Here is a 12,818-nt window from a genome sequence, read left to right as displayed (position 1 = left end):
TCCAAACTCGAAAGTGAGTCTTGTGTTGTTTCTGGAAATCCTGCCCCAGGAGCACATCACTGCATAGGTTTTTGAGCACCCCGAGCCGGAAGAATTGGTGGTCAGTGTTGTCAGAGCCATTGAAATTTCCCTGTCCGAGGGGTAAATACGCAGTTTTAACTTACTGACAGCCCGCTCACTAATGAAGCTGTCAGCTGCATGAGTCGATTAGTGCACTCAAAATGTGTCCATTTACCGAAACCTTCGTGGCTGCATGGGACAGACTTTGGGGGAAAACAGCTGTGATGGGAGGAGGAGCAGTTTTACCCTTGACAGCTGTAACCTTAGTAGTGGTTCTTGGGAGAGGAGCAGTTTTATAGATAGCTGCAAAACTAACGGGCTCTCGACCGGTATACCTTAGAAAAGTGGCCTTTCTTACTGCAATGATTGCAGGTTGCGTTATGAGCAGAACAAAATTTCCTATGGTGGAATGCACCTCCACAGACGAAACACTTCCTTCCAGATTGCCAAGATGCTGCTAGGGCAGGGTCGTCATCAGTGAATGCTTCTCGGGTAGGGTTGTCATCGGTGAGGGCTTCCACCCGAGGCCTATCGAAGGAGTCACTAAAAGTGATAGCAGCAGCCCGTGCACGTGGTAAAAGATAGGTATCTGCATTCCTCTTTGCTAAGTCCAGAGAACATGCCTGGTCATAGGCAGCCTGTAACTCGAGGGTTTTATTCTCCAACAGACGCTGGCGTATGAAGGGAGACGCAATCCCATTAATAAAGGAACCACGAATTAACTCCTCCTGGTACTGCTCAGCTGTGACAGCTTTAAGATTACAATCCTTGCTGAGCTTTTGAAGGAATTCGTCAAGTGATTCCCTGGGTTTTTGTCGAGTTGTGGCCAGTAGATGCCGAGCAAAAATTTCGTTTGGGGCCTTAACATATAGTCGCTGTAATATTAGGATAGCGGACTCATAGTCTACACAGTCTTCGATATAGTCAAACACATGAAGAGATACATAATTGGCAAGTATCTCTAATTTATCAGGAACATTTTCACCACACACCCTGAGGAAGTTGCTGAAGGTACGATACCAGTGTTTCCATAACTTAGCAGTTGTAGGTGAATTCGGGTCCAGGTCAAGACAGGCGGGCCTGAGTAGTTTGTCCATGATGGATTGATTACTTTGTCCGAGTTCCCTTCTACGGTTTGAGTCGTAGCCGTCTGTTCCCAAGACCACTCGGAGCGTGGAGCAGGTTCAGTTGATTAAATTGATGTAAAACGACTACTGAGTGCTTTGTTTGAGTATAAAACAAGGCTTTAATCAACTGTTTCACAACCATGAGATTTCTAGTTACATCACTAGTTCCTGGTTACAGAAACATCCTGTGCAAGCTGGGCCCACGCCCGAGTATTTATACTCCTTGGACGGCGCCACCAGCTGGCCGCCCAGTGTTACTTCGAGTCATAAGATTCATGACTCCTCTCTCTCTCTCTCTCTCTCTCTCCCTGCCTCTCTCTCTCTCTCTCTCTCCCTGCCTCTCTCTCTCTCTGCCTGCCTGCCTCTCTCTCTCTCTCTCTCTCCCTGCCTGCGCCTCTCTCTCTCCCTGCCTGCCTGCCTCTCTCTCTCTCCCTGCCTGCCTCTCTCTCTCTCCCTGCCTGCCTCTCTCTCTCGCCCTGCCTGCCTCTCTCTCTCGCCCTGCCTGCCTCTCTCTCTCGCCCTGCCTGCCTCTCTCTTTCTCCCTGCCTGCCTCTCTCTCTCTCCCTGCCTGCCTCTCTCTCTCTCTCTCCCTGCCTGCCTCTCTCTCTCTCCCTGCCTGCCTCTCTCTCTCTCCCTGCCTGCCTCTCTCTCTCTCCCTGCCTGCCTCTCTCTCTCTCCCTGCCTGCCTCTCTCTCTCTCCCTGCCTGCCTCTCTCTCTCCCTGCCTGCCTCTCTCTCTCTCCCTGCCTGCCTCTCTCTCCCTGCCTGCCTCTCTCTCTCTCCCTGCCTGCCTCTCTCTCTCTCCCTGCCTGCCTCTCTCTCTCTCCCTGCCTGCCTCTCTCTCTCTCCCTGCCTGCCTCTCTCTCTCTCCCTGCCTGCCTCTCTCTCTCTCCCTGCCTGCCTCTCTCTCTCTCCCTGCCTGCCTCTCTCTCTCTCCCTGCCTGCCTCTCTCTCTCTCCCTGCCTGCCTCTCTCTCTCTCCCTGCCTGCCTCTCTCTCTCCCTGCCTGCCTCTCTCTCTCTCCCTGCCTGCCTCTCTCTCTCTCCCTGCCTGCCTCTCTCTCTCTCCCTGCCTGCCTCTCTCTCTCTCCCTGCCTGCCTCTCTCTCTCTCCCTGCCTGCCTCTCTCTCTCTCCCTGCCTGCCTCTCTCTCTCTCCCTGCCTGCCTCTCTCTCTCTCCCTGCCTGCCTCTCTCTCTCTCCCTGCCTGCCTCTCTCTCTCTCCCTGCCTGCCTCTCTCTCTCTCCCTGCCTGCCTCTCTCTCTCTCCCTGCCTGCCTCTCTCTCTCTCCCTGCCTGCCTCTCTCTCTCTCCCTGCCTGCCTCTCTCTCTCTCCCTGCCTGCCTCTCTCTCTCTCCCTGCCTGCCTCTCTCTCTCTCCCTGCCTGCCTCTCTCTCTCTCCCTGCCTGCCTCTCTCTCTCTCTCCCTGCCTGCCTCTCTCTCTCTCCCTGCCTGCCTCTCTCTCTCCCTGCCTGCCTCTCTCTCTCTCCCTGCCTGCCTCTCTCTCTCTTCCTGCCTGCCTCTCTCTCTCTCCCTGCCTGCCTCTCTCTCTCCCTGCCTGCCTCTCTCTCTCTCCCTGCCTGCCTCTCTCTCTCTCCCTGCCTGCCTCTCTCTCTCTCCCTGCCTGCCTCTCTCTCTCTCCCTGCCTGCCTCTCTCTCTCTCCCTGCCTGCCTCTCTCTCTCTCCCTGCCTGCCTCTCTCTCTCTCCCTGCCTGCCTCTCTCTCTCTCCCTGCCTGCCTCTCTCTCTCTCTCTCCCTGCCTGCCTCTCTCTCTCTCCCTGCCTGCCTCTCTCTCTCTCCCTGCCTGCCTCTCTCTCTCTCCCTGCCTGCCTCTCTCTCTCTCCCTGCCTGCCTCTCTCTCTCTCCCTGCCTGCCTCTCTCTCTCTCCCTGCCTGCCTCTCTCTCCCTGCCTGCCTGCCTCTCTCTCCCTGCCTGCCTCTCTCTCTCTCCCTGCCTGCCTCTCTCTCTCTCCCTGCCTGCCTCTCTCTCTCTCCCTGCCTGCCTCTCTCTCTCTCCCTGCCTGCCTCTCTCTCTCTCCCTGCCTGCCTCTCTCTCTCTCTCCCTGCCTGCCTCTCTCTCTCTCTCCCTGCCTGCCTCTCTCTCTCTCTCCCTGCCTGCCTCTCTCTCTCCCTGCCTGCCTCTCTCTCTCTCTCCCTGCCTGCCTCTCTCTCTCTCTCTCTGCCTGCCTCTCTCTCTCTCTCTCTCCCTGCCTGCCTCTCTCTCTCTCCCTGCCTGCCTCTCTCTCTCTCTCTCTCCCTGCCTGCCTCTCTCTCTCTCTCCCTGCCTGCCTCTCTCTCTCTCTCTCTCCCTGCCTGCCTCTCTCTCTCTCTCTCTCTCCCTGCCTGCCTCTCTCTCTCTCCCTGCCTGCCTCTCTCTCTCTCTCCCTGCCTGCCTCTCTCTCTCTCTCCCTGCCTGCCTCTCTCTCTCTCCCTGCCTGCCTCTCTCTCTCTCCCTGCCTGCCTCTCTCTCTCTCTCTCTCTCTCTCTCTCCCTGCCTGCCTGCCTCTCTCTCTCTCTCCCTGCCTGCCTCTCTCTCTCTCTCCCTGCCTGCCTCTCTCTCTCTCTCTCCCTGCCTGCCTCTCTCTCTCTCTCTCTCCCTGCCTGCCTCTCTCTCTCTCTCTCTCTCTCTCCCTGCCTGCCTCTCTCTCTCTCTCTCTCTCTCCCTGCCTGCCTCTCTCTCTCTCCCTGCCTGCCTCTCTCTCTCTCTCTCTCTCTCTCTCTCTCTCTCTCTCTCTCTCTCTCTCTCTCTCTCTCTCTCCCTGCCAGCCTCTCTCTCTCTCTCTCTCTCCAATTCCAATTCCAATTCAAATGCTTTATTGGCATGAAAGTTTACAGAGAACCATATTGCCAAAGCTTACATAGCAAAAAGGTACAGTTTTCCAACATTCTGTAGGTGTCAATCGATTTGACATTTGTTGGGTACATACAATATTACTTTTAAACAATATTAATTTTAAACAGTCTCTCTCTCTCTCCCTGCCTGCCTCTCTCTCTCTCTCTCCCTGCCTGCCTCTCTCTCTCTCTCTCTCTCTCTCTCTCTCTCCCTGCCTGCCTCTCTCGCTCTCTCTCTCCCTGCCTGCCTCTCTCTCTCTCTCTCTCTCTCTCTCTCTCTCTCCCTGCCTGCCTCTCTCTCTCTCTCTCTCTCTCTCTCTCTCTCTCTCCCTGCCTGCCTCTCTCTCTCTCTCTCTCTCTCTCTCTCTCTCTCTCTCTCTCTCTCTCTCTCTCTCTCTCTCTCCCTGCCTCTCTCTCTCTCTCTCTCTCCCTGCCTGCCTCTCTCTCTCTCTCTCTCTCTCCCTGCCTGCCTCTCTCTCTCTCTCTCTCTCTCCCTGCCTGCCTCTCTCTCTCTCTCTCTCTCCCTGCCTGCCTCTCTCTCTCTCTCTCTCTCTCCACTGTGTATCTCTTGCCCTGACTTGTGCCTCTTTTTGCTCCTTCTCCCAGCTGGTAACCGTCTCTTTCACCCATTGCCACACCTGCCAGCTTGTGCCTCCCGCTCCTTCACGATTCATCTTGGGACAGGATGGACTCCTCCACAAGGTCGGGACCGGTGCCTATTCCCGGGGTGGGGATCTGCCTGTGCCCTGGGGCCAGGGCAGGCTGAGGTTAAATGAGCTTCTGGAAGAACTGGATTTTCGGTGGGCTAGAGGTGTCTTTACGCTTCCACTTGTTCTGGGAGCTCGCTCTGTGAGCCTCACTGTTGCAGGCATCTGACCCTTCAAACACTGCCATTAAATGACCCTTTGCGCCTGTCCCATCCGGATGTGAGTTCAGATCCCACCTTGGCAGCTTGCGAATGTTACCTGCCACCTATCAGCCCAAGCCTGAATGTCATCCAGGTCTTGCTGCATTCAGGCATGGACTGCTTCATTATCTGAGGAGTTGTGAATGGCGCTGAATACTGTGCAGTCATCGGCGAACACCCCACTTTTGACCTTATGATGGAGAGAAGGTCATTGATGAAGCAGCTGAAGATGGTTGGGCCTAGGACACTGCCCTGAGGAACTCTTGCAGCGGAAACCCGGGATAAAGCCCGAGTCGAGGAGACACCAAGAACTTTATCGCTGGAGGAAAGGCCGCCCAGTGGAGACCTGGAGAACTTTTTTAAGATTCTTGAAACTTCACCACAAAATCAGTAACCAAAGGCTTCGAGAGCAGGGAAACAGCAGGGAGTTTACAATTAACTACTTCACAAAGTGGGTGGAACAGACTGAACAGGGAGAGAGTGCAGACGAGAGAGAGAGCGAGCGAGAGCGAGCGCTGGATTTGATATAAATGAGGGAGAGGCACGAGCGATACTTTGGGACCAGTCTGACGGATTGCAAGTCTTTACTGATCATTTCAAGGAACCTCTTCATTGCTTAATGGAACGCTCTCAGGACGCGAGCAATGTTGACATAGCCGGATTTGTTGCACATCTCTAACAACTGGGCTGCTTGCTAGGTCACTAATGAGGGCATTCAGACATTTCAGGGCAGTACTGAGGGAGCACCGCACTGCCGGAGGGGCAGTACTGAGGGAGCGCCGCACTGTCGAAGGAGCAGTACTGAGGGAGGGCGGTACTGAGGGAGCGCCGCACTGTCGCAGGGGCAGTACTGAGGGAGCACCACACTGTCGAAGGGGCGGTACTGAGGGAGGGCGGTACTGAGGGAGCGCCGCACTGTCGCAGGGGTGGTACTGAGGGAGGGCGGTACTGAGGGAGCGCCGCACTGTCGAAGGGGAGGTACTGAGGGAGCGCCGCACTGTCGGAGGGGCGGTACTGAGGGAGCGCCGCACTGTCGGAGGGGAGGTACTGAGGGAGCGCCGCACTGTCGGAGGGGCAGTACTGAGGGAGTGCCGCACTGTCGGAGGGGCGGTACTGAGGGAGCGCCGCACTGTTGGAGGGGCGGTACTGAGGGAGCGCCGCACTGTCGGAGGGGCAGTACTGAGGGAGCGCCGCACTGTCGGAGGGGCAGTACTGAGGGAGTGCCGCACTGTCGGAGGGGCAGTACTGAGGGAACGCCGCACTGTCGGAGGGGCAGTACTGAGGGAGCGCCGCACTGTCGGAGGGGCAGTACTGAGGGAACGCCGCACTGTCGGAGGGGCAGTACTGAGGGAGTGCCGCACTGTCGGAGGGGCAGTACTGAGGGAGCGCCGCACTGTCGGAGGGGCAGTACTGAGGGAGCGCCGCACTGTCGGAGGGGCAGTACTGAGGGAGCGCCGCACTGTCGGAGGGGCTGTACTGAGGCATTGCCGGAGGTGCTGTCGTTTAAATGAGACGTTAAACCGAGGCCCCATCTGCCACTCCGGTGGATGTAAAAGATCCTATGGGTCTATTTCGAAGAGAAGTGAGGGAGTTCTCCCCCGTGTCCTGAGGCCAATATTTATCCCTCAAGCAACACCTAAAATCAGATGATCTAGTCATTATCACATTGCTGTTTGTGGGAGCTTGCTGTGCGCAAATTGGCTACTGCCTTTCCCTACACTACCGCAGTGACTACACTTTAAAAGTACTTCATTGGCTGCAATACACTTTGAGGTCATGCAAGGCACTATTGAAATGCAAGATGGTGTGCTTAGTAATTTTTTTATTCGTTTATGGGATGTGGGCGTCACTAGTAAGGCCAGCATTTATTGCCCATCACTAAATGCCCTTGAGAAGGTGGTGGTGAACCGCTGCAGTCCGTGTGGTGAAGGTGCTCCCACAGTGCTGTTAGAGAGAGAATTCCAAGATTTTGACCCGGCGACGATGAAGGATCAGCGATAGACTTCTAAGTCAGGATGGTGTGTGACTTGGAGGGGAACTTGGAGGTGGTGGTGTTCCCATGGGTCTGCTGCCCTTGTCCTTCTAGGTGGAAGAGGTCGCGGGTTTGGGAGGTGCTGCCGAAGAAGCCTTGGCGAGTTGCTGCAGTGCATCTTGTAGATGGTACACACTGCAGCCAGGGTACGCCGGTGGTGGAGGATAAGGTGGTGGATGGGGTGCCAATCAAGCGGGCTGCTTTGTCCTGGATGGTGTTGAGCTTCTTGAGTGTTGGAGCTGCACTCATCCAGGCAAGTGGAGAGTATTCCATCACATTCTTTACTTGTGCCTTGTAGATGGTGGAAAGGCTTTGGGGAGACAGGAGGTGAGACACTCGCCGCAGAATATCCAGCCTCTGACCTGCTCTTGTTGCCACAGTATTTGTGGCTGGTTCAGTTAAGTTTCTGGTCAATGGTGACCCCTCAGGATGTTGATGGGGGATTTGGCGATGGTAATGCTGTTGAATGTCAAGGGGCAGTGGTTAGATTCTCTCCCTGTTCAGTCTGTTCCACCCACTTTGTGAAGTAGTTAATTGTAAACTCCCTGCTGTTTCCCTGCTCTCGAAGGCTTTGGTTTCTGATTTTTGTGGTGAAGTTTCAAGAATCTTAAAAACGTTGTCCAGGTCTCCACTGGGTGGCCTTTCCTCCAGTGATAAAGTTCTTGGTGTCTCCTCGACGCTCGACTTGGGCTTTATCCCGGGTTTCCGCTTGGTCCCTGCCTATAGTATCCTGACCAGAATATGACTCAGTATTTCAGTTGAGGCAGTGCTTTATACAAGCTCGCCATCGCCCCCCCCCCCCCCCCCCCCCTCCGGATTTGAGTTCTGTCCCTCTGGTTATTCACCCCAAAACCTTGTTTGTTGCCTTCGCTGCCATGGTTTCATTGAGCTGTTGCCCTGTACCCCCATATGCTTCTCCTGTGTTATGTCTTGCAGTCTACCTACCATCTAAAATCACCTGCTTTCCCAATCTCTTTGTCCATGTTAATTGATATCTGTCACTTATCCGCTCAGTTCCCCAAACCTCTGGTTCTTTTTGTACTTGGTCCATAAATTTCCTGTTATTTGGAATACCCCATTTCTCTTTTTAGGCAGTCCCTTGGAACCAAAGATGACTTGCTTCCATATTAAAAATGAGTTCTCGGGTGACTGATGAGTCCAATGCGGGACATACAGTCTCTGTCACAGGTGGGGCAGACGGTGGTTGAAGGGACGGGTGGGTGGGGGGCTTGGGTTGACGTGTGCTCCTTGCGCTGCCTGCGCTTGGCTTCCGCTTGCTCCCAGCAAAGAGGCTCGAGGTGTTCGGTGCCTTCCCGGATGCTTTTCCTCCACTTTGTGCGGTCTTGGGCCAGTGATTCCCAGGTGTCGGTGGGGATGTTACACTTTTTCAAGGAAGCTTTGAGGGTGTCCTTGAAGCATTTCCTCTGCCCACCTGGGGCTCTCTTGCCGTGTCGGAGCTCCGAGTAGCGCGCTTGTTTTGGGAGTCTCGTATCGGGCATGCGGACGATGTGACCCGTCCATCGGAGCTGATCGAGCGTGGTCAAAGCTTCGATGTTGGCCTGAGCAAGAACACTGACGGTGCGCCTATCTTGCCAATGGATTTGCAGGATCTTGTGGAGGCAGCATTTGTGGTACCTCTCCGGTGCTTTGAGGTGCCTGCTGTACATGGTCCACGTCTTGGAGGCATACAGCAGGGCGGGTATCACTGCTGCTCTGTAGACCATGAGCTTAGTGCCGGGTTTGAGGCCCTGGTCTTCAAACACTCTCTTCCTCAGGTGACCGAAGGCTGCACTGGCACACTGAAGGTGGTGTTGGACTTCGTCTCGATGTCTGCCCTTGTTGACAGTAGGCTCCCGAGGTATGGAAAGTGTCCACGTTGTCCAAGGCCTTGTGGATTTTGATAATCGGTGGGCAGTACTGTGGCGGGGGCAGATTGGTAGAGGACCTTTGTCTTATGGATGTTTAGTGTAAGGCCCATGCTCTCGTACGCTTCGGTGAAGGTGTTGGCGATGGTTTGGAGTTCGACCTCCGAGTGAGCGCAGACGCAAGCGTTGTCTGCATACTGTAATTCGACGACAGAGGATGGGACGACCTTGGATCTGGACTGGAGGCGACGGAGGTTGAACAGTTTCCCGTTTGTTCTGTAAATTAGCTCCACTCCAGTGGGGAGCTTACTGAGGGTGAGATGGAGCATTGCAGCAAGGAAGATTGAAATGAGCGTTGGTGCGATGACACAGCCTTACTTGACCCCGGTCCGTACATGAATTGGGTCTGTGGTGGAACCGTTGGTCAGGATCACGGCTTGCATGTCGTCGTGAAGCAGGCGGAGGATAGTGACAAACTTTTGACGGCAGCCGTGTTTTGTGTTGTCAACAAACTTGGCTGTGTTTCTATCTATGCAAATCTTTTATGGCCAATGTAATGTCCCTTGCACTTGCCCCTGCCAATTGCTGTCCCCTATCCTGATGCAATTCCATGTGCAGCTACCCTTTGCTTCCTTTGATCAACTTCATCTCCACTCTAGAAGATCCTCATTATTCTGTGCCTTCCAACCTTGTAGCCCAATCTCCTGTCAGATTTGGTGCTAAATTCTAAATGTATAATTGAGTTTCCTTTACCCACTGGGGCCATTATCTCTTCAGTTAACTCCAGTAGTTGTGTCAGACTTGGCTGTTACCTCCTCATCTTCCCTCGAGTATAGAAGATTAAGGGGTGATCTATTGAGGTGTTTAAGATGATCAAATTAGTTAATAAGGTAGATAGAGAAGAAACTCTTTCCTCTGGTGGGGGAAGTCCAGAACAAGGGGGCAGAACCTTAAAATTAGAGCCAGGCCGTTCAGGGGTGATGTCAGGAAGCACCTCTTCACACAAAGGGTGGTGGAAATCTGGAACTCTCTCCCCCAAAAAGCTGTTGAGGCCGGGGGGAACGATGGAAAATGTCAATACTGAGATTGATAGATTTTTGTTAGGCAAGGGTATTAAGGGTTACGGAAACAAGGCGTTATGGAGTTAAGATGAAAGTTAACATGCAGATACAGCAAGCAATTAGGAAGGCAAATGGCATGTTGGCCTTTTATTGGGGTTGGAGTATAAGAGTAAGGAAGCCTTGCTGCAATTGTACAGGGCTTTGGGGAGGCCACTCCTGGAGTATTGTGTACAGTTTTAGTCTCCTTACCTACAACAGCAACAACTTGTATTTATACAGCACCTTTTAATGTAGTAAGACATCCCAAGGCGCTTCACAGGAGCATTATCAAACAACATTTGACACCAAGCCACATAAAGATAGGGCAAAAGACGTAGGTTTTAAGGAGTGTCTTAAAGGAGGAAAGTGAGGTAGAGAGACGGAGAGGTTTAGGGAGGGAATTCCAGAGCTTAGGGCCTTGGCAGCTGAAGGCATGGCCTCCAATGGTGGAGCGATTAAAATCGAGGATGTGCAAGAGGGCAGAATTGGAGGAGCGCTGAGATCTCAGGCGGTGTGGGGGGGGGGGTGCACTGGAGGAGAGTACAGAGAAAGGGAGGGGCAAGGCCATGGAGGGATTTGAAAACAAGGATGAGAATTTTAAAATTGAGGCGTTGCTTACCCGGGATCCAATGTAGATCAGCGAGCACAGGGGTCAGGGCAGCAGAGCTTTGGAAGACTGCATGTTTACGGAGGATAGAAAATGGGAGCTGGCCAGGAGTGCATTGGAGTAGTCAAGTCTAGAGGTAACTAAGGCATGGCGGTTTCAGCAGCAGATGAGCTGAGGCAAGGGCGGAGTTGAGTGATGTTTCAGAGATGGAAATAGGCAGTCTTAGTGGCGTGGATATGTGGTTGGAAGCTCATCTCTGTGTCTAATATGACACCAAGGTTGTGGTCGAGAGAGGTGGTGGTGAGGTAGAGCTGGGTGTCATCAGCGTACATGTGGAAACTGACGCTGTGTTTTCGGATGATGTCGCTAAGGGGCAACATGTAGATGAGAAATAGGAGGGGCCAAGGATAGATTCTTGGGGGACACCAGAGGTAACGATGTGGGAGCGGGAAGAGAAGCCGTTGCAGGTGATTCTCTGGCTACGATTAGCTCGGTAAGAATGGAACCAGGCGAGTGCAGTCCCACCCAGTAGGACGATGGTGGACAGGCGTTGATGGATGGAGTGGTCAACCGTGTCAAAGGCTGCAGACAAGTCAAGAAGGATGAAGAGGGATAGTTTACCTTTGTCACAGTCACAAAGGATGTCATTTGTGCCTAAGGAAGGATATACTTGCCTTCGAGGCGGTGCAACGCAGGTTCACTAGACTGATTCCTGCGATGAGAGGCTTCTCCCAGGAGGAGAGATTGAGTAGAATGGTCTATATTCTCTGGAGTTTAGAAGAATGAGAGGTGTTCTCATTGACCGGTATAAAATTCTTACAGGACTTGACAGGGCCGATGCTGAGAGGCTGTTTCCCCTGACTGGAGAGTCTAGAACTGGGGTCACTAAGGGGTCGGCCATTTCGGACTGAGCCGAGGAGAAATGTCTTCACTCAGAGGGTGGTGAATCTTTGGAATTCTCTACCCCAGAGGGCTGTGGAGGCTCAGTTGTTGAGTATATTCAAGGCTGAGAGCGATAGATTTTTGGGCACTAAGGGATCAAGGGATATGGAGATCGGGCGGGAAAGTGGAGATGAGGTGGAAGCTCAGCCTTGATCTTATTGAATGGTGAAACAGGCTCGCGGGGCTGAATAGCCTACCTATGTTCCTAAATCCTTGCTGATCCTCTCATTATTCTACATTTCTTCAAGTGCTTCGTTATTACTCCCTTCAGGATCCCCTCTTTAATATTGTGTCTACTGTAGATGTCAGACTCGCTCTAGTTCCCAAGGCTATCTTTATGCCCCTTGTTATAAGCTGGCATTTCATTTGCTCTTCTGTGTTCCTCAACCACTATTTTGATTGGACTTTCAAAATATCTATGGATGTATGGCAAACACTTCCTGCGCGCAAACTTTCTTGTCATGACCTTTATTAGTTAACATTGCAAATTGCTATATCAACATTTTCCATTCAATTTTGCTTACAGCTGTCACGATGTATTTGCAGGCTTTCACACTGGGTGGATCTGTGGAGCAAGCCAAGTGGTGTATATAATTAAAAAGACACTTGTATTCATCGACTTACCATGACCAACAGCATGGGAAACATACAAGTAATTAATAGATTACCTTGAAATGTGTATGTCTGTTCACTATTAACTAACGTGTTGTGTGGTTCTATCTTTACAGAGACTAAGCTGGCTATCCGCAAACTGGATCATGAAAATACAGAAGAAAGAAAAACCGGTGAGTGCGCCACCTCATCTTTTAAAATATATCAATCCCCCCTGTTGTGTGTCTGGAGTTAATGGTATGATTCTGCTGAAGTGGTCCTGCCTCCTGACTTTATCCTCTCCCTAGTCTCCCTTGTGGCATTTGCTACACTCTCCAATGCCGATTTATTCATGTGTGTGTCAGGGGGCGAATTGCCTACAGGGGACGTAGTGGTGCGTCACGAGCACGCCTGATCCTATCCTTGTCTTGACGCCTGCGCAAGCACTTCCAACAGAGGCAGCTGGATTCTGGGCCCAGCCCTATGGCTGATGGAGGTCATTTTATTTTTCTTCCCTTCTCTTTCTAAGCCGGAGCAGCGAAGGCCAGTTGTCGCACCCCAACTGATTGAGATTATGTAACTGGGCACAAACTGGGGGTAGAATTTGGAATTTCCATGGTTGTTCTGCATTAACTGCTGAGCTATTGGACAAAATGGTGGATACCGATTCAATAGTAGGCTTCAAAAGGGAATTGGATAAAAACTTGGAGAAAAAATTGCAGGGATATGGGGCAAGAGTGGGGGAGTGGGACTGACTGGATT

General features: G+C 52.7%; 1 protein-coding gene across 1 annotated transcript in view; it reads left to right on the top strand.

Annotated features, from left to right (window-relative positions):
• Nucleotides 1-12,147: 12,147 nt before the first annotated feature.
• LOC147108949 (ATP-dependent chromatin remodeler CHD6-like) overlaps nt 12,148-12,818 on the top strand; it is a 135,654-nt gene continuing 134,983 nt past the window's right edge. The window contains exon 1 of the mRNA XM_086005935.1: nt 12,148-12,250. Coding sequence (XP_085862061.1) covers nt 12,224-12,250 — 27 coding nt within the window. The 5' untranslated portion in view covers nt 12,148-12,223. The remainder of the gene's footprint in view (nt 12,251-12,818) is intronic.

This window comes from Somniosus microcephalus, chromosome 13 (genome assembly GCF_052327205.1).
Source record: "Somniosus microcephalus isolate GS21.2 chromosome 13, FLI_Smic_1.0, whole genome shotgun sequence".
Classification (NCBI taxonomy): domain Eukaryota; kingdom Metazoa; phylum Chordata; class Chondrichthyes; order Squaliformes; family Somniosidae; genus Somniosus; species Somniosus microcephalus.
Note: the sequence above shows the minus strand (reverse complement) of the source record. Positions and strands in the feature narration are given on the sequence as shown.